The sequence below is a fragment of the Gnatocerus cornutus genome, chromosome 5 (assembly GCF_029298725.1).
Source record: "Gnatocerus cornutus isolate USDA-ARS CGAHR chromosome 5, icGnaCorn1.1, whole genome shotgun sequence".
NCBI classification, from domain to species: domain Eukaryota; kingdom Metazoa; phylum Arthropoda; class Insecta; order Coleoptera; family Tenebrionidae; genus Gnatocerus; species Gnatocerus cornutus.
This window is the reverse complement of record NC_142237.1, coordinates 14558851-14578874: the sequence shown is the minus strand read 5'-3', so window position 1 is coordinate 14578874 and position 20024 is coordinate 14558851. Positions and strand designations below refer to the sequence as shown.

Sequence of the window (20024 nt, the reverse complement as noted above, 5' to 3'; positions counted from 1 at the left end):
CGTTGAAATTAATTATTTGATTGATTGTCCAACTCGGGGTATTTTTACTGGCAAATTTGGATGAAGTTCTTGATACTTTGAGGGTTCGTCGCGCAAACAATAAATTGGTTGAATCTGCCAAGTGTCATCTGTCATTTACAAGCCACGCTGCCAACAGCGACAATCGAAAAGAAACGGAACGGCGATTTTGATATAAACTACTTTATCCTGTGGCAGAAATACCGTTAGAAAAAGTACGAAGTATTCTTGTAGGGTTGTGTATGATCCCATTTCTATTTTTAACCCCAAATAAGTCATGATTGTTTCTCCTCAGTGTTCACTTTTTGTGTATTGTGTTCAATAATACCGGTAATCGGTCCTTAAGATTAATGTTTTCCCGTTGAAACGACAATACTACTCCATCCAGCGGTCACGGCGTTGTGTTAAATTCGGTCGAAAAACATCTTCCAATCTTTCCGGGTTTTTCACTGATCTTAATTGAATTTTTTGCATTGTAAAGTGGTCGACAGTTACTTTTGTTTATTAATTAAACTTCTTATTATAGAGACATGTCAACGAAACGGAAGAAGCCACCAGTAAAGAGGGGTCCAGCCAAACGTAACAAGAGAAAAGCAGAAAGTGATGTGGATTCAGAGATTAGTGATGCCAGTGACAATGAAAACGCCACTCAACCTGATGAAGTCCTCATCGCAGGACATGGGGATGCCCTTGATGAACCAACACAATTACCTCAGGAGTTACTTAAAACTTTAATTAAACCGGCGGGCCAACTGTTGATTTTTGGCCTGATTAATTGGGATCACGCTTCAAATAAGATACCAAAAGAAGTGAAGATGAAAATGCATCCAAACTTGTATAGTCCACATCGATTTCTGGATTACAAGGTATATGTTTTGTGTGCAACAATAAATCAGTTTTGAAGGGGAACTTGAGCTTTGCAGATGTTTTTGATGCATTTTTTGCAAGGATGCAAATTCCCCTCTTTAGGGCGCTTTGTTTCTTTTTTTTATTAGGAGCCGTCTAGTTTGCAATTTTTTTTCTCATTAGTGCCTTTTTTTAAAATTTGATTCTTTGACGATGAATTTAAAAAAAATCTATGTAATGCACTAATGGAATTGAATTGAATATATCTCGTCAATTATTGCCGTAACTACGCCTACATGGTGGTGACGCATTTGCTTGCCCCATTGACGCCAATTTTACTAAATGTTTGAACAGGAGAGCACGTTTTTCCCTTTAAGTAGGACACCTGAAAAATTCGATTCACGTCCTACAGTGTGTTGGGCGTATGCTCTACTTTCACATTTTGTTCATTTCCATATCACAGTCAACATAATTTACATATTTTATTAATTGGCCCTGGATTTTGAATAAAGGGAAAATTGAAGTCTAGATCGAAGAAAATGGGATTTAACTTACAACGCAAGAACTTGAAATAGGGAATTTTAAAAATTTCATAGTTTGAAGAATTTCATTAATTATATTAAAAAATTAAAATTTCAGACTTATTTTAAGTTGACTTGCGCCAGTGAAAATAATTTAGAACCGTAATTCAAACATTTGTTTCTGGGAAATTTTGTATGAGACAGTCACGTCAAAATAAAGTGATACACTTTTTTATGTCATTGTGAAACGGTGTAGAAATAAATCTGTTGAACTTCTAATCAGGACTACTATTATCGGAATTTTGATTTAACTCCACTTACCTTATGCCAATAGATGAAAGTCTGATTTGTTTTGCAACATTTTTCTATTCTGTTAATATTTGGAAGTCGAGCTAGTCCACAAATTAGAAGAAGAAGAAGAAGAAGAAGAAAATGGACGAAAATCTCACGATTATTAACTCTTGCACTTTGAAAAGACTAAAACAAAAAGGTTTACCGTTCGATTCTTTTATATGTTATTATTTCAGAATTAAGATACATTCTATTTTCAGTCTACAAGTTTTCAAATCTCAGATTTGACGACAAATATGAGAAAAATAAAAATTTATCGATCTCCGTCAAATAAAATCAAAATGGACTTGGCAAACTAACGACTTAAGCCGACGAAATTACAAATCTTCTCGACATGTGTGACAGTAGTAATTTATGTGTTGAGTAAACAGGATCTGTCATTCTTTGGTTCGTCAAATTCAAATCGTCTTTTGTTCATGTGGGCGGAGTTAAACCATAGTTTCAAAATTCCGACATCAATACAACATAGGCAATTATGTAATTAAAGGTTTAGCTGGTTTAGGTTACCCAAGGTAACAAATTTTAAAATTTCCATCGTGTAGTTTGTTCCTTTTGCAAATGTTGCAAATGTTGCAATGGCAGTGTTGTTTTGGGGTACAAAATACGATCGTGTAAGTTCTGTCATTGTAATGCGTCGCAATTAAATTTGTTTGTTACCATTTTTAAACAGCAATCACTTCTGAGAAAAATTTCACCTCGCTTTGAACATGTTTTAAGGACTCGCACTAATTTTTTTACATAACTTTGATGTACAGCAATTTTCCTGTCAAAAATGAAAAATGTCACATTCGGGGGAGAATCATAATGCCAACCATGTTATTGATGTTATCTTAAAATTTCGAAAATTAATTCGTCAAGATTCCAACCTTAAATAAAAAAACTACTGTCAAAGTGGACACTTGCAAACTAAACCGACTGTAAAAAATGTTTTAAAATTTGTGACCTTGGGTGGACATTCGCAACCTAAACCAACTAATCAAAAGTAAGAAAATAATTAATAACCAAACTATGCCATCGCTATACTTGACTCGCAACACACGCAGTTTCAGCATTTTTTTTCATTTTTTTTCATCTCTTTGTTCAGTGTACAATAATAAATCACATCTCACTTTATTTGAAATCTCGATTCACAATTAAATTTTTGAAAAAATAGTTTTCAGTTTATTTTGACTATATTGTGATGTGTAGGTTTTGCTTCTTAACATTACATGATTTATTCCCTCTATTTCTTTGTTTCTGGCTCGGAACAGGAGCAACGAGTTTAATCTGCTTTATTGTTGGTCTTATTTTTAGTGTTGTTTTTATGGTTAATTTGCGAGTTATCCAACAGCAATGAAGCATTCATAACTTAGTTCTCACATTTTTATGCAACGAAAAGAGGTAATAATCCCAGAGATTATAAATGCAAATAGTGTATGGCTGCAGGAAAATTTATTTTGATGTTTGGCTATTTTATTACAATTGAATATTTCTAATAAATAAAACCCATTGTTTATTTTTAAATATTTGTACACCTTATACAATCGCTGCCACATTTTGGACGGCATTTTTTAACATTGTGATTGAATTAATCAAGTTTTATAGTTCTGACGTAAAAGAAATCGGCAAAATGCTTAGCTTTGTTTGTTTTGCATTGTTTTTTTGATAATTATGCAAAGTTTGGATTGTTATATTAACAGCATGATTTTTATGCAGGTACGTCTTGCTGTCAGTGGTTGCATGGCCACTCATAGCATCCTTATTACAGAAGAAGGAAAAGCTCTAACTTTCGGTCGCAATAAGTTCGGGCAACTGGGTCTGGATAATACAGATACTAAAGATATTCCAACAGTTGTTCCAGGACTCGAAAACATGAATGTAATCGGTGCAGCTTGTGGTCGCAATCACACCCTTTTTCTGACCGATACAGGTACTGTGTATGCATGTGGCGATAACCGCTCAGGTCAATGCGGAGTTGGAAATCTACAACCCAATATTCTAACCCCCACTCGAATCAATTACCGAGGACCACCAATTGTAAAAGTGGGTTGTGGAGCCGAATTTTCCGTCATTTTAGATATAAAAGGCGGTTTACATTCTTTCGGTTTGCCGGAATACGGCCAGTTGGGCCACAATACCGATGGCAAATATTTCAAAACCACTACTAAACTTAGTTTTAATTTTGTGACTAGCCCGAAACGTATCGTGCTCTACATTGAAAAGAGCAAAGACGGTCATGTAGCCCCTGTGGATGTTACAGAGATAGTTGATTTCAGCTGCGGACAAAATCATACCGTCGCAATTGATAGCAAAAAAAGAGCGTTTTCTTGGGGATTCGGCGGCTTTGGACGCTTAGGTCACGCAGAACCAAGAGATGAACTCGTTCCACGCTTAATTAAATATTTCGATATCCAGTCGAAAGGAATTCGAGCGATCCATTGTGGCTCAAGTTACAGTCTTGCGGTATCCGACTTTGGTGTGTTGTTCATGTTTGGTCAGACTAAAAAAAGTGGAGAAGCAAACATGTATCCTAAGCCTGTTCAAGACCTCACAGGTTGGAGTATCAATCACGTGGCTGCAGGAAATACGTCGATTATTGTATCCGCGGATGAGTCGGTTATAGCATGGGGAGCTACACCAACTTATGGAGAATTGGGGTTGGGAGAAATTACCAAGTCCTCTACAGTTCCCAAAGAGGTAATTATTAATTTCTAGCACTTTTTATTATGAATTTGGATTTTTTTGTAGGTCAACAAACTCTCTGGAGTGAAAGTAATAAGTTTGTCGATGGGCTTTGGTCATACCTTGCTTGTGGCACAAAGTGACACTCCTGAGCAACAGGAGAAATTGGAAACTTTTGATCTTTTTGAACCTTAATGTAATCCCACTTAATAACTGCGTGTACTCTATCATAAAATATGTGTAATACTACTGCCCTTATTTTTTAGATATAGCATTTATACGTCAGTATTTTTTATATTATACTATTATTTATTTAGCTTTTCAGTTTTTATGTGTAATTTAATCAGTTTTGTATCAGTTTCAAGATTTCAATAAATATTTGTAGAAGTTGTGTTTTTACATATTTACATGGAACGAGAGAACAATTTTTATAAAATAATCTGTGCGGTTTTAGGCGACGTTCCTATACTAAAATTTTATTTGTTGAATGTAGGCAACACATTATACTTATATTTTTTTTATATATATTAGTTACATCATAGTTATGTTTTTTGTACTAACACCAGGACACAATTGCAAAAAACAATTAATTTTACTCAAATTCTGGTTAAATTTATAGAAATTTGTATAAAATGTCTAGTTGTTTTTCTCCACAAGGTTGCCCGCACTGAAATCACTAAATTTTATGTCACCAACTGTCAATGTCACTTTTCGACTTCCATTTTGTTGGTGCATAACTCGTGAGTTTACCGGCAAAGTTTACTGTGTTTACCTTAAATCAACGGTAATAATTTATGATTACTCTTTACACGCACTTTTTTCCTTTCATTATTTACATTGTTACTTCGAAGAACCCTTTTTTGTGCGACTTCTTAGGAGTATTCCAATCTAACCTCAAAAAGTCAAACTTTAACCACGTTAATCGGCACTTTTTTTCCAGATAAACAATGTCAGCAGCCCAGCTTTTCAACAGAATCGGGCAGTTTGGGCTCGGGGTGGCCCTTGTTGGTGGCGTAGTCAACTCTGCGTTATATAACGGTTGGTAATTATCATAATTTTTGTATTAGTTTTATTGTGTTTTTTTTAGTGGATGGAGGCCACCGCGCCGTCATCTTTGACCGTTTCTCGGGTATAAAGAAGCAAGTCGTCGGTGAAGGCACCCACTTTTTCATACCATGGGTCCAACGCCCTATTATTTTCGACGTTCGTTCGCGTCCCCGCAACGTTCCTGTAATCACCGGAAGTAAAGATCTCCAGAACGTTAACATCACCCTTAGGATTCTATTTCGCCCCATTCCTGACCAACTTCCCCGCATTTACACAATTTTAGGCCAGGATTATGAGGAGCGTGTTTTGCCTTCAATCACCACTGAAGTTCTCAAGGCTGTTGTCGCTCAATTCGACGCTGGGGAGTTGATCACCCAGCGAGACCTCGTCTCTCAAAAAGTCAGTGACGATCTTACAGAAAGAGCCGGACAGTTTGGTGTCATTCTCGACGACATTTCTATCACCCATTTGACTTTCGGCCGGGAATTCACACTGGCTGTTGAATTGAAACAAGTTGCGCAACAGGACGCGGAAAAGGCGCGGTTTTTGGTAGAAAAAGCAGAGCAGAATAAAAAAGCGGCGGTTATTACAGCTGAGGGTGATGCACAAGCAGCTAATTTGTTGGCCAAAGCGTTTGGGGATGCTGGAGAAGGGTTGGTTGAGCTAAGGAGGATTGAGGCGGCTGAGGATATAGCATACCAATTGTCGAGATCAAGGCAGGTGTCTTATTTGCCTGGAGGACAGAATTTGTTATTGAATGTGCCAACTCCACCAAATCCTAACTAAATTAGTGTGGAGGATGTGTCTAGGATGTAGGAGTCGGGTGTTTTGTGTGACTCTGGATTTTTACAGGAAAGGCACAGTTTTAGAGGTCGCCACCGAATGTATGTTCCGATTTTTCGCTAAGTGTAAGGGCCTTTAAGTACTGTTATTGTTAATATATTTTATAAAGTAAGAGTTCTGTGTTTTTTTGTAGTTCAACAATTAATTTAGTGCCTGAATAATCGAGAGATTAAAAAATGTTTCAGTACATTTTTTATTATGTCTTTTAGGCATTTTTAGGTTTTGACACAACATAGTTGATAATGATAACCAAATTTAAATTTACTGAAATTATGAATTTTTAGTAAAAAAAATAGAAATTGGTTCGTTCGCAAATGACAATTTCTAAATTCTCTCTCTTTTATTGCCACATCTCTAAAATTATTGGAATTATAGACAAAAAAAAAACAATAGAAATTCTTGGTTTGTTCGTAAATGAAAATTTCTAAAATCTATCTTTTTGGTTCTAGAATTTTGAAACTTTGTACAATTAATAAGCAAAATAAAAGTATTACCCTTCGCAAATTTTATTGCCACATCTCTAAAATTATTGGAATTATAGACCTTCAAAAAAAATATAGAAATTCTTGGTTAGTTCGTAAATGAAAATTTCTAAAATCTTTTTTTTTTGGTTCTAGAATTTTGAAACTTTGTACAGTTAACAAGTAAAATAAAACTATCGCTTTTACTAAATTTTATTGCCACAATTTTAAAATTGGGGAAATTGGAGATTTGAGAAAAAAAAGTTCTTGTTTCATTCGTAAATGAAAATTTTTAAAATCTGCTTCTTTTTGGTTTTACAATTTTGGAACTTCGTACAGTTAATTAAGCAAAATAAAAGTATTACCCTTGTCAAATTTTATTGCCACAGCTCTATCTCTAAAATTATTGAAATTATAGTCTTAAAAAAAATAGAAATTCTTGGTTCGTTCGTAACTGAAAATTTCTAAAATCTGTCTTTTTGGTTTTAGAATTTTGGAACTTCGTACAATTAAATAAGCAAAATAAAAGTATTACCCTTCTCAAATTTCATTGCCGTAAGTTTGTGTTAGTGGAATTATAAATTTTAGAAAAAAAATTTGGTTCGTGTTAAATACCTAAATGAACAATAATTTATTAGAACGCCAGCAGCATTAAGAGAAAGATATGTCAACGTTGTTTGTTTTTTTTTGTTGTGTGTTTTTCTCTTAGATTGGCCGTATACTTACCTACTTTTCTGCTCACTAAAACTGCAATAAATTGAGAAAAACATCTTTTTTACACTTCCTGTTTTGAATTTCTGCTTGATCAAATATCTAGACGATGTTTTTGGCGAAAGTTGAGTTCATGGTCCATCGCAATCGTCGAAAGGTGGCATCATTTATTACTCCGAGGGTCATAATAATTTAAGTTCTTAATTTCGAAAAGTTGCAATTATGATCGTTAAAGAGCACTTCCTGGAGCTTAAATAATTGCTTATTAGAAGTAATATTTCAAACATGTCTGGAATTTTCTGTTAATTTTTCGGAGGTTGTTCTACGTGCGGTACCTCGTTTTTCCAATTCCACTAGTTAAGCCCTACGCAATTTGGTCCCGGACACAAAATAAATCATTCCTGATTAATCGACGCTTGACTTTAGTTTTAACGCATGCATACCAATGTATAATAAATAACGTTAGAAGGAAGGTGTCGATGGACCTGACTTTGATGAAGGCGGCTGCTTTACCATCACTCTGCAGGACATGGACGTCCCGGGGTTGTTGTAATTAAAAATAGTGTCGCATCACCGCGATACTCATCGACAAACCCACTTTTGTCTTAGATTCTCATTAAGTCAAAGGAGGAGAAAGAAAATAACATTTGAACATTTAGAAATTTTATTGACGGAACCTTCACGGCAAAACCTTGGACCTGACTGACGGATTTGACATTGAAACCTGGAAAAAAAAGAGGAATGTTAACAAACAGAAGTTACATAACTTTACAATTAATCACAAATTTAATTAAGTCATAAATGATGCGTGAAGTAACGGGACTAATGATGCCACTGGAAAAGTACGATCGTGTTTTGGGATTCATTTATTATAATTACAAGTCGAGGTTTCTCGGTTCTCATGGATTTAGCAAGTGCCGTAATGATTTTTTTGTGAACTATGGACGCGTAAGAACGTCACAACCGGATTAAACCTTGAAGTCGCTTTTTTGGCGGCGAATTAATAGGTCACAACCAATTTCCACGTTCGAAAGTACAGTCAAACCTCCGCGACTGGACATTTTTCCCTCGCACGCCTCTGTCCACCCAGCGAACCATCGCCCCATGATTTAGCGTGCAATATTTCGTCGGGACTCATATGTCATCCGCTAAAGAGAACTGTTTTAGTGGTCATTTTTCAAAACGGGTCGCATTTTTTCATTTAATTGCGCGTTTCATTTAAGTCGCCAGCTTTAAATTACAGACATTCCGTATAAATTATTTTAGTGTATTTGATATTTTCGTAATTATTAATTTTAATAACAGACCGGACACGCTGAAAAATTGGCCCGCGTTGTCTGCGATTTGTTAGTATGCAAATCGCGAGGTATGGAAGTTTTAAATGTTAAGGCCGGTTCATTGTGACCAAATGAATTTAAATATTTTGACACAATTTGTCCATTTTTTTGCAGGAAGAGAAAGCCGAATTTGCGAACAATGAAATGCCAATAAAAGAATTTAGTGGTATGCAGGACTTGGCATTTCTTGGTTGCTGACCGTCCTCCGCCCTCGCGTCCATCCCGATGTTTCCCTAATGCAGTCACTTTGGCCATAAATTGCCCCCTAATTTAATGTACACGTCGTCGGTCGAAAATTTACGAGTGTTTCGCACCGGCTGTAAAACATAAGTAGCCATTACCATCGAGCCATCCCATAATATACGACCGCGCTAACTCTTCAAATTTAACACCGGCATGTCAGAGGTTACCGCCAACTCGATTAGCCCCTGCACGCAAAAATGCGCCCCCCAAGAAGACAATCCACCATCTGTCAACGCCAAAGGGTTGCGCCACTAAATCCCGAATAATCACCAGCGCGCTTGACATTAAAACAAAACCGAGCTAAGATGGATTCCGCAATTCTAAAATGCAAATGAGCTGTAAAAGATCGGCCGACTTAGAAACCGAGTCGACCAGCTGAAGAACTGTTATCTGTGAATCCCAGGGAGTAAACAAGTGCACTGGCTGAACCAACACCTAGCGGTGAAATGGATAATTATGAGGGGTTGCTAATAGCTAATGTAATTAGCGGCGGGCTTTATTAATTGAGGAAAAATTCGCCAGGTGGCTTCTGCGGCGCGATGCACATCGGGGGTTACCCGTCTTCAGATTAATTGTCGAAGAGGGAGAGATTTTTTTCACACTTCTTTTGTGTTTTTTCATTTAACTATTAATCTCAAGATGAATCTAGGTAGTTACCGACTTCCGGCCACCGGTGAGCATCTCCGATGGGTCATTCGTCACGAACTGTCCCATCTAACTTATCTGTATTATATTTCTTATGCTAATCGTAACGTGAGATTATCTCCACAGTAGCATCTTCAACCTACACCTGCGTACTTTAGGAGACAAACACACCCTCACAATGTTAGTCACCCCGAGCTAAAGGCATGTATACCTTCTCGAATTCGAAATATGCAATTAATAAAATAAAAATGTAAGGTTCTTAAATTACGTATTTTTTTAAACAGTTCTGCCACACTTACACAGTTGAAACAGATTTTTTTTGGGAAATTTTATGTTTAGCCATCGAAATTAGACTAATCAGACTAATAACATTACATTTAGTCCTATGTATTATCTTAGAGCATGTGAAATTTCTACCCTTGTAGAGATTTTGTTCGAAAGATAACGGTAAAATTTTTGAATTCCGAAAAATGCAAAAGCATCGTAATTTCAAAGATATTTCCGATATTTCTAGACCTTCAAAATTTTGGCTCTCTGGCGACAATTCGAAATTTAAAATTGGCGATAACTCAAGTTCTTGACGTACGGTAGAAATTAGCACAGTTTCGGATTCTGCCTGAAATTCTGAGTCTCAATAACGTAAGTTTGCTTCACAAATAAATTAGATATTGACCAAAATAAGTTTTTAGGAGGTTATTTTAGGGTGATTTTTAAGGAACTTTTTCAGGACGAAAACGACGTTTATGCCTTTGCTGTACATATATCAATCGAACAAGCTGCTCAAATTCTATGATCCGGCCAAATTTTAGATCGGTAGGACAAGTAATTTAGGTGGTCAAAAAAACGAAAAATTGAATTTTTTTAATCGATTGAGTCATATATTTTTCTCGAATTCGTCTAATCCAGTTATTTATTAACTTATGGGGAAAATGCGGACAGTTTAAAGCACAAAAATTTTATTTAAAAAAAATGATTGTTGGGGATTATTGAGATGACAGTGTTCAGTTAGTTGTGGATAATATTATTTTTGTGAACGTTCCTTCTAGCTTGACAAACCTTAGAGATGAAGACCATGAGGTAATACGCAGTAAATTAAAAAAAAATTGATTTTAACTTTACCATTTGCCAAATTGAGGAATGAGATTTTCCACATTTACACTTTTTTTTTAATATTTAATTCGATACAAAAATTACAACATTTAATTAAAATTTTGGAAATTGTTTCTGTAGAACACTTACAGCTTTCATTAAAAGAAACATTAGAAAATTCTACTTGGTTCTCGAGATGCATATTTTGTTATAACTTTGCACTCCAATTTCCATAAGCAAAATACTGCTGGAATCCCTTTAAAATCCACAATTCTTGGATCAGCGGAGTGACGATTTGTTTGGCTGAATTACTAAAAAAAATTCCCAAAACATGGAAGTTTGAAAATGGTAAAAATGTTTCTGAATTCGAGCGAAATTAACGATTAAATCTTTAGCACATAAAAATTGGATAATATTGGTCCAAATCTGTAAAAGTTTCTTTATTTTAAGTTTACAGGTCGAACATCTCTTCTTCGCGCCGTGTAAACGCTCCTTAAGCCGCGCATCTCCCGAAACAAAATCGAATAGACAAGTCCATTCAAACGCCCTGAATGGATGTACAATTGCATTGTCGCAGCTTGTTGACAATTTAACACACTCTTTCTACGATTCCTTTTTGTCGTGTTTATGAATGAAAAGACGTTCTGAATAAAACACGATAATCTTGAAAAGGGTGCCGATGGCAAACGGATAAAAAGAGCGGAAAATTTGGAAAAAAATCAACTCTTTAAATATCGTGCGGAAGTTTCGGCTCTTCGCCCCTTAATCAGTGAAATTGCAACCCTTGATCAGGATTCAATTTGTGGTTAAAAGAGCGAAGAACACGCAAAGGGCTCAGGCACACGCACTTTTCATCCGATTGTCTCTGCTTATTAAGAATGATTAGTGGACCTCAACAGGACGGGAGTGTTCGATAATATTCAATTAGAAGTCGGCCCTGTTATTAGGCGCTGGCCCGGGGGTAGGTTTAGATCACGCGAAATCGTGTAGGGTCGCGGTTGGAGGATTTTCTTCTAAATGTTTGGAGATTCAATCTTGTCATTTACTTTCACACAAAGCTGAAGCTAAAACAAAAAGGCACAAACCGATAAGCCGTTTTGTGTTCTTTCACCCTTTTTTTCTAACCTTCGATTTAAAAAACAATTTAATCCATTCCAGCCAAAATCCCCCTTAAGATTCCAATAATTAAAAATCTCGCGATATTTTTTCCATTTCCTCTCCACGAACTCATTTCTAAAACAAAGACACGAAAAGTCCCATCGCCGTGACCCTTTCGATGTCATCGAATTGTTGATTTTTTCGTATTTTGGTGTGTCGACTTGTTTCCGTCAAATTGCGTGTCGTCAGGCGCTGGGAACCCCGTGATACGGAAACAATAGCCAACATGTGCACCTAAAATTACTGTTTTCTAATAACAACCCTCCGCATAATGACCCGTTGCGAAGAACGGTGCCGGCCCGTGTGAGAATTTACGCCCCTTTTTTATCCGCTTTCTAAAAATAAGTGGAAAAATATAAATTGCCACCTCGGCAAGCGAGCGGAGAGGGAGAAAACTGATTGGAGGAATTTAGCGCTGTTTCGACATTTTGCAAATAAAAAATCAGAGATTTTGTTTTTTTAGGACAGTTTTGAAGAAAACAATTAATCAAAGGTGACAAAAGAACCCCCTAAAACTGGAAAACGGGAGAATTCAGTGGTTTGAATGTGAACAGTGCACCTGAGAATTTAGATTTTTTAAACTTTGTTTGTTTAATTTTTTTTTCGTCCAGTCTGTTTTTGAAGGTTCTTGTGTCTTATAGCGATTTCATTTTATTTATGGGACCTTATAGTGGTCATAAACTAGACCTGTCATTGCTTGGTCGCAAAATTAATTAAACAATTTGCAATAAATTACAATCGACAGTTTTTCCTCTTTTTTGCGTTTTTATCGCCTGCAAAAATTTCGAAGTGGAATTCAGCCAGACTTGTAAATTGTAGGTCGTAGTGGACCTTCTCTTTTTCTTCATATATGCAAATCTAAATATCGCTTGAATTTTAAGCCGTTGACCCTTGAGAGAATCCCTCTCCGGCAAGAACCCTCCAGAGCTGTTTTGTCAAAAATCTCCTTGCTCCAATTAACATTTCTCTCGAGTCACGTTTTTACGCTTCCCGCTCTGAGGGCACAATCACTATCATTACTCCTTTCGAAATTCGCTTCTTAAAACTAAAAGCATATGTCCTTCGATAGAATACGCGAGTATGTGTCTGTACACTTCAATTTTGAGCCGTTCTCGAAACTCCTGCGTTTCGACAATACATGTCACGACGGCTAAATAATAATAATAGTAAGTGAAACGGGGTTTGCCGACCGAAATTATCGGTCGAATATTGGAATTAGGAGGTCGATGTGTGTCTGCTACGCTCAAAGTAATAATATTAAATGGCCAAGGGAGGTTTCCATTCAGGATGGCGCAAACACGCGATATCAACTGGTGGCTGAGGCTGCTGACCTGACGGAGAATTTTTCGATTCGAACATTTTTCAAATGACTGCGTTAATTTGCTGCTAATTTGTGACCTCAAGGTCGATTTGCACGTGTGCTGCTGAAACCGCTTCGATAATGAAATAGACCAAACACTCCTCAATGTTGGACCACCAAAAGTAAGAAAAAGAAGAACCTGGGATTAGTCAAAATTATGTCTTCTTCATTTCGCCTTGTAATAATTTCGCTGTACCCATTTTCGCTGCGTGTATCGTGAGAGCGTCTCCGGTAGCTCGCAGCGCCCCGCTGTTGTGACAAATCGCCACGAAGACGATGTCCATTTGTACCGGAAAATTTAACATTAATAACGCATTTTTTCCACTCTTCGCCGGATGCGGATTGGTCAATGTTTGTCAATGGTAGCAGAGGTCAAGGCTCACGAAGAATGATATACGACGCAACACCGACTAAAAGCATAAAGATGACTGTTTTACGAAGACTTGTCTAATATATTTGAAGAATTGATGGGGTGTCGATCGAAAGGTGAAAGAGTTTTTTCTTGGAAGTTTAAACAGTTAATCACACACTTTTCCAACACGCGGGTCCTCTAAAACCGCACAAAATTTCTAATCGTGGTTTGCACGGTTGATATCCAATCTTCGCGTTTTCTGATTTCATCCGCGAAGAATTAAGACCGACTAAAAGATAATAAGCACAGATCCGAGGACCGCCAAGAGGCATCTATAATCGAATCAAAAGATTTGTGTACTGTGTTAACCGAGCCGTACCAAATGCATCGGTTTTTGTCACTCTATGACGAGGTGAAGACTCCGATATGGTCCAGCGGAGACTACTCTTTGTCTCTTGAATTTTCACGCCAAAATCTCAAAATTATAAGTTTAAAATATTTTGTAATTCGCCAGACACATGCCTAGAGATCCGCCTGTCATGTACAAATTATTTTGTTTACCTGGCGGTTATATCTGCTGCTATAAGTTCTTATATAATTAGAAGGTTTTGCACTCACAGATGTTCAATAGCTGCTTCTGATTATTACTAATAATCATTTTTTGGGGAATGAAAATTATATGTACTCAAAATTCGTGGATATGTGAGTGAACTGTTTATTACTACCATTACAATTTCTTAAGTGTTTGCATTTTCTGCAAGGTCGGAAGTTGTCACAAATTGTCTCACAGGTCTTTGCACTTTTTACAGAAAGAACTGTCGAAAATATCCTCCTAATTATTATTAATTACAGTGACTTCCAAAAATTTAGGATCTAGATTATTCTTCTAATCTCTATGCAAACATGGTCTTTACAAACAGATGAAACCAACACCTGCACAACGATAAGACATTGCAAAAGCAGGAAAGGTGACAAAGTGAACTAATTTTCTAGAATGCGGTTTTGGAACAATCTGATAAGAACACCTGCAGTTTAAACAACACATGGAAAAATAGTATAAAACTCCCAAATTCTGATTTTATTGTCAGTAATAAACTGATCGTCAGCAAAATGAAGACGTTCCTGGCAATTTCAGCTTTCATTCTCTTCGCATCATTTTTTGGTGATGCCCACTCTACTGCGGTAACATCTTGTAAGGAAAAAATAATTGTTTAGTAATAGAAGTGTCTTTTATTTGTGTAACTCTTTACAGGCAAAAATATTGCTAAACCAGACGTGGTGGATATTGTGGGCTGCGAAGAGCAACCTTGTCTTATCTACATTGGTGATACGGTGGTGACCAACCTTAAGTTTACAGCTCGTAAGTACTCAATGCATGCTTAAAAGCTTCTAAAATGCCAATTTCAGCTCACAAGTTGGAGAATATAGCTCCAAAGGCTATTGCTCAAGTTTTGGGCATGAGTGTCAATTATCCTCTTCCACAAACAAACGCATGTGATGGCATTAGCAATGTTAAGTGTCCCATAGACGAAGGTCAACCAATTGAGTACACTTTTGAAATGGAATTGCTGGATATCTTTCCTGCAGTAAATTTGACTTTGCATTTCGCTCTTGTAGATGTTGATAAAGGCAGTGAACCTTTTGAATGTTATGAAGTTGATTTGCAACTAAAAACTCCACCAGCGAAGACGCCAAGAAAGGTTTAGGAAGATGAAAAAGAAAGTGACTATGTAATCTGTATATCAATTTTAATGTAAGAATAAAAATAGTCTTTAAAAGTTTATATTAGTTTTCTTGTCACAATTTACTAAAGACGGAAAAACTTGTCGTTACCATCAAGCTCCTTTATTTTCCTGTATTTTTTAGTCTAAAGTATAACTTCTTTAATCCGATAATGTATTTATCCGAACTTCTGATAATTCGCACATTTTTAAAATTTGTTAAATTTGAAGGATTTGGGAGAAACAAGGAGACTATAAAAAATGTAATTAACCAATTTGCAACATCTCAAAGCGGCCTGAAACTGTCCCAAAATCAAGTCAAGAGTGGTAAAACTTTGCTAAATACCCTGCGATGCGACATGCGACTATTGGGAAATTTTTTATGATTAGAGATAGATCGTTCAGTACGCCCCTGGCTGCCTCCTAATTAATTACCGTGATTAATCAAAAAACTTGGCGTAATTGCAAACTTCCAAAAATGCAGGATCTCCGTCCCTCGTTTTAGCGTTGCGGTCCCATTTTCTGACCACCTGTATTATAAAAAAATCCCTCGAATTGTTGAAACAAAAAATGCCTAATCAAGCATGACTATTTCGCTTCGACGTCTCAATCGATTAAGTGGTCAGTCGAAGAAAACGTGGCGCGAAATTAATAAAGTAGGAAAGAGTTTTTTCCGCTTTTCCGCTCGAGGGTGATGGGAGTGTGATTTAAACCGGGACCCTATAAACTCATTAATTAAGGTGAAGCTTTGACGAAGTTTGGACTGTGAATAGGACGGAGTCGTGACTCGACTGTCTTTCAACGAAGAGTAATTATGAAAAAATGTGAGCATGGCAAGAGACAGGGAAGAGTAATTTTCGGTCTAGGGGGAGATTTTTCCTAGTTAGTACCGTTCGAAAACCGTTGAGATAATTTCATAATTCGGCCCCGGTTTGCGAAAATTCGTTGGTCTCCCTCCTTTAATTAAAATGGTCATTAATATGCACGTAGCGCCGTAATTTGGTCACCGCCAAGCCGCAAGTTCGTCTATCGTCTGTCCCGGCGCTCTCCGCCCCCGGCAGCTTTCTGGTTGCACATCTGACAGAACGCGTGTCCCAACCACAATTATATCTCCAGGCCCGTATTCTATTACTCGAAATTATCTCTCGAATGACTTCTGTTAGACTTGAACGCAACCTCTGATTTGGGCCGTTTGTCTATTACTTGCATGCCAGGAAAAATTAGAATATCCAACCTCGGGGCGCGCATGTTGCTATTATTACGAATTAAGTCATTACAAGTATGCAAAATGCACCCCTCTAATTTAGACCGAAGACTTTCAAGTGCCGACCACATGTCACTGTGTTCTTTTAATTTGGCGTACACTGGTAAAATCAGTGGTGGATTTGGGATTTTTTGGGGGTGGAATGAGGATAACGGTGTCGGAGGGTAATCGGGATGATTGCATGTTACAGTGGCGCTTTGATCAAATAGGACGTGTTTTTTACGCGAGGGAGGTGGCTTTGTTTCCTGGATTGAGAAGGTATCATCCCTTGGATAGGGCGGAATAAATCGGTAAGAGGGCGGAATGGGGACAAATTAGATGAAGTCGTAGAAAGCTAAATATGGGGTGAGGAAAGGAAAGTCGGCGTAATTGGGGCTAGGCAAACAATATTCGCACTTTTTCAGACTCGGACGCATTTGGAATCCAAGATTGACCATGCAGGACTTTTTTGGGAAAATTTTTTCTTGCCTTGTGCACCGTGTGAAAGCGAACCGACAATCATCCAAAGCACAGTTTGGATTTTTCACGGTCATTTTCGCCCACTTTTTGACCGCCGTCTATTAATTTCTTACAAAGCGCAATTGTCACGACCGGTGGTTTAACTAATTTGAGCTCTATTTATTTGATTAGCCATTGGAACATTAAATTACTGCGGTTATTGGACATTCTCGAAATTCTTGAACGGATTTAGGACTGACGTCTGCATTTTTATTGAAAAAGGCGAGCGACATCGTGATTCATGCCGTGGCGAAAATTTTCAGGATGGTTCCCGTCGAAAAAAGTCGTTCATTAACATAACGTATGTACGGATCTATGATAAAATATTTGTGGATAAATAAGAACCGGTATGCAAATCGCCGGGCGAGGACATTCGTTATCCTATTCAAAGGAGACGGGAAATATTAATGATAAGAGGAAATCTTAATTCCATGTTGTTGCGGTGTTAACGTCACGATCATTTTGTATTAATTTTTAATAAGGACGATAAATCCGCTGGCTGAAAAATATGAGGCTCAGAGGTGGCTCATGCTAATTGATTCGATTTTTGGAAGTTCCAGTGTGCGATTTCCGGCATCATTTTTCTGTCGGCTCATGTTTTAAACCGCCAGTTCTTATTCCCATCCAGAACCGCCTCGTCACGTCGAACCACCAATATCTTAAAAACATTAATCTAACTGGCATCAAACATTTCGATGGTTTGACATGTCCGAAACGGCTCAAACACCGCACTCGCTGCTGACTCATAGTCTAATGACGGCAGGAAGACCGACAAAGGACCCAACACCACCGAAGATCACGACCGACACTCTCACAACACCTAGAAAAAAATAAGAAAAACGTATACAAGCCAAATACAAAACCTCAACACATGTCTGCGAGGCTTACAGATGTCCGAAGCGGCGATATTGAATCGACGACGGCTTATCGAAATGTGTTTATCAGGTAATTGGATCCAATAATTATTAATGCCTTCTACGGAGCTGATATTGACAGGGCAGGAACGATTAAAGAGATGGAAAGAGATAACGGTGATGGATGGACTATTTTTGCATTTTGGGGCCAAACAGTGATTTCGGGAACAACGAATTTTTACCCTTCAAAGCTCTTCTCTTTACTCCAGTATAAACTTTATTAGCTAATTTTAACCTTCTATTTTAGTACAGCACTGCTTGAGACTTCTAAGCAAATGCTTCGTAATAACAATTAAATTCCAACAAATTGAATAATGCACTTCTATTCTTGTGCGGGCATTATTGTTCTCATGTGATAAAGGAAGTTCAGCGTTGCAGTCATTGGAAGATTTTGAAAGTCGTTTGCCTACTATAACTATAACTTCTACTATATTTAGAAAAATTCTTACAAAACCATAATTAAAACGTTACTGCATCTCGTCCAAATACGGCACATTCTCTAAACTTCCCAAAGCTGCCATACTCAGTTTTCCTTCCGCCACTTTGCTCAAAGCTTCATTGACATCGGTCAGACTTACACCATCTGCAATTTCTTCCAAATCCTTCAGACTATGAGCAACCTCGCCATAAACCGCTTGTCTCCCAATGGCATACAACGCCAACATTGGACTCTCGCAGTTCATCAAAAATTGTCCCTTCGTCTGAGCTTTGGCTACATTAAACTCTCCTTCCTCTATACTCTTGGTTTTCAAACTTGCTGTTGCAACCTCTACAAGCTTTCCTATTACATCTTTGTGGCTTGCGATTGTCACTCCGATGAGTCCTGTGTCACTGTAGGTGTAGTGAAACGGTGCTATCTCAACTGGTTCCGTTATGTCTTGCACCACTTTTCCAAGAGAAGTATAAGGCGAATTAAACAAGTTGGAGTATTTAAAGCATCTAGACTTTGGAGGTTGATTACCGAAGAGGACTCTCTTGATAATACGTGACAAGGTCAAGTTCTTGAAGCTGTAGGAAAACCCTTCCAAGGCGAGAGCCACATAAGCAAGAGTACCTCCGGTTTCTATCCGAACTTCACCACCTTTGTAAGGAGAGGGTGGATGAGCTGCTTCCCCAGACGGTAAGTTAAGAGTTGCAACATATTTCAGCAACATCCCGTGGTCAACTCCTAGAGCTGCGACCACCGTACGACCCGTTGTGAAGTTAGTCTTCACAAAATTTTGTAAACTTTCCGAGGAGACTTTGTCAAGGTTGTACTCCGGAATATACAAAGAGTTACCAAGACCACCTCGTCTAAACGCCGCTTTATGAATTAGATCTTTGATTCTCGCCATGGGTGGTAAAAACTTTAGTTCTTCTTTCATGCAACTAACATTGTCTGATATCTCCCATGGTTCATAAATCTGATTAGTTGCCACTTCTGTTAGAAATGGAAGAGTCTTCTCTATAGCTCCTCGTGTGCCTTGCAGGAGATACGCCACGATTTGTCTGTGGATTAAGCAGGAGAGGCAAGCTCCATTTTGTTGAACGTTGCGAACTATGGCAAACTCGCTGGCGTTTTTTGTTGAAATTAAAGCACATGTTCGGAGGGTGTGAATGAGGCCGGGGGCGTCAGGGGGCTCGTTACGAGTACCCGCTCTGGATGAAAAAAGTGGAGAATTTTTGATGAAAAAAAAGTTTCTTACCTGTAAATTATTGAAATTATGGAAGTGGGTGTCTCATTTTCGGCTGAAGTTACATCCACCTTATTAGGGAGAGAAGTGTTTTGAATGCAGTAGTCCCAGATGCCCCCAATGGGGGTTGGAGAGCATTTTGTAGAGAAAGTTCGAATAGAAAAACATTTGGAGATGGTGGAGGTCATTGTCAAGACGTTATAATGACAGATGCCATTCATAGCTCTCTAGTATTAGAAAGGCTTTACTAACTTGTTCAGACGGTATAATAATAATTTAGCGGTCACCCCTAAAGCCCCAATAAATCCCCT

At 37.7% G+C, this 20024-nt stretch overlaps 4 protein-coding genes across 5 annotated transcripts; 3 read left to right on the top strand and 1 right to left on the bottom strand.

Moving 5' to 3' along the window:
• Positions 1-112: 112 nt before the first annotated feature.
• LOC148174934 (protein RCC2 homolog) lies at positions 113-4784 on the top strand. Of its 2 annotated transcripts, none has more exons than XM_088035537.1 (4): positions 113-233; positions 545-884; positions 3432-4412; positions 4464-4784. In XM_088035537.1, exons 2-4 carry the CDS (start codon positions 549-551, stop codon positions 4590-4592), a joined length of 1446 nt encoding a protein of 481 aa, XP_087891663.1. In that variant the 5' UTR covers positions 113-233; positions 545-548; the 3' UTR covers positions 4593-4784. The 2 variants fall into 2 exon arrangements, with proteins under 2 accessions (XP_087891663.1, XP_087891664.1); XM_088035538.1 differs by lacking the exon at positions 113-233 and adding an exon at positions 265-493.
• A 308-nt stretch (positions 4785-5092) lies between these two features.
• On the top strand, positions 5093-6401 carry Phb1 (prohibitin 1). Its single transcript, XM_088035947.1, has 3 exons — positions 5093-5181; positions 5338-5435; positions 5485-6401. The coding sequence occupies exons 2-3, from the start codon at positions 5345-5347 to the stop codon at positions 6228-6230; spliced, it is 837 nt and encodes a 278-aa protein (XP_087892073.1). The 5' UTR covers positions 5093-5181; positions 5338-5344; the 3' UTR covers positions 6231-6401.
• Positions 6402-14538: 8137 nt separating this feature from the next.
• Positions 14539-15349, top strand: LOC148174932 (mite group 2 allergen Lep d 2-like). The gene is made up of 4 exons (XM_088036938.1): positions 14539-14619; positions 14664-14835; positions 14896-15003; positions 15051-15349. Exons 1-4 carry the CDS (start codon positions 14539-14541, stop codon positions 15347-15349), a joined length of 660 nt encoding a protein of 219 aa, XP_087893064.1.
• A 3158-nt stretch (positions 15350-18507) lies between these two features.
• LOC148174931 (cytochrome b-c1 complex subunit 2, mitochondrial-like) lies at positions 18508-19934 on the bottom strand. The gene is made up of 2 exons (XM_088036937.1): positions 19726-19934; positions 18508-19678 (listed from the first exon to the last, which is right to left on the bottom strand). Exons 1-2 carry the CDS (start codon positions 19932-19934, stop codon positions 18508-18510), a joined length of 1380 nt encoding a protein of 459 aa, XP_087893063.1.
• Positions 19935-20024: the final 90 nt, after the last annotated feature.

Bases quoted from the DNA above. Each gene is read 5' to 3' on its own strand.
- LOC148174934 (XM_088035537.1), top strand. From the start codon at position 549: ATGTCAACGAAACGGAAGAAGCCACCAGTAAAGAGGGGTCCAGCCAAA. The intron at 885-3,431 runs GTATATGTTTTG...ATTTTTATGCAG, and splicing joins ATCGATTTCTGGATTACAAG to GTACGTCTTGCTGTCAGTGG. The intron at 4,413-4,463 runs GTAATTATTAAT...ATTTTTTTGTAG, and splicing joins CCTCTACAGTTCCCAAAGAG to GTCAACAAACTCTCTGGAGT.
- LOC148174931 (XM_088036937.1), bottom strand. From the start codon at position 19,934: ATGAATGGCATCTGTCATTATAACGTCTTGACAATGACCTCCACCATC. The intron at 19,679-19,725 runs GTAAGAAACTTT...TTTTTCATCCAG, and splicing joins ATAATTTCAATAATTTACAG to AGCGGGTACTCGTAACGAGC.
- Phb1 (XM_088035947.1), top strand. From the start codon at position 5,345: ATGTCAGCAGCCCAGCTTTTCAACAGAATCGGGCAGTTTGGGCTCGGG. The intron at 5,436-5,484 runs GTTGGTAATTAT...TGTTTTTTTTAG, and splicing joins CAACTCTGCGTTATATAACG to TGGATGGAGGCCACCGCGCC.
- LOC148174932 (XM_088036938.1), top strand. From the start codon at position 14,539: ATGCAAACATGGTCTTTACAAACAGATGAAACCAACACCTGCACAACG. The intron at 14,836-14,895 runs GTAAGGAAAAAA...AACTCTTTACAG, and splicing joins CTCTACTGCGGTAACATCTT to GCAAAAATATTGCTAAACCA. The intron at 15,004-15,050 runs GTAAGTACTCAA...TGCCAATTTCAG, and splicing joins CAACCTTAAGTTTACAGCTC to CTCACAAGTTGGAGAATATA.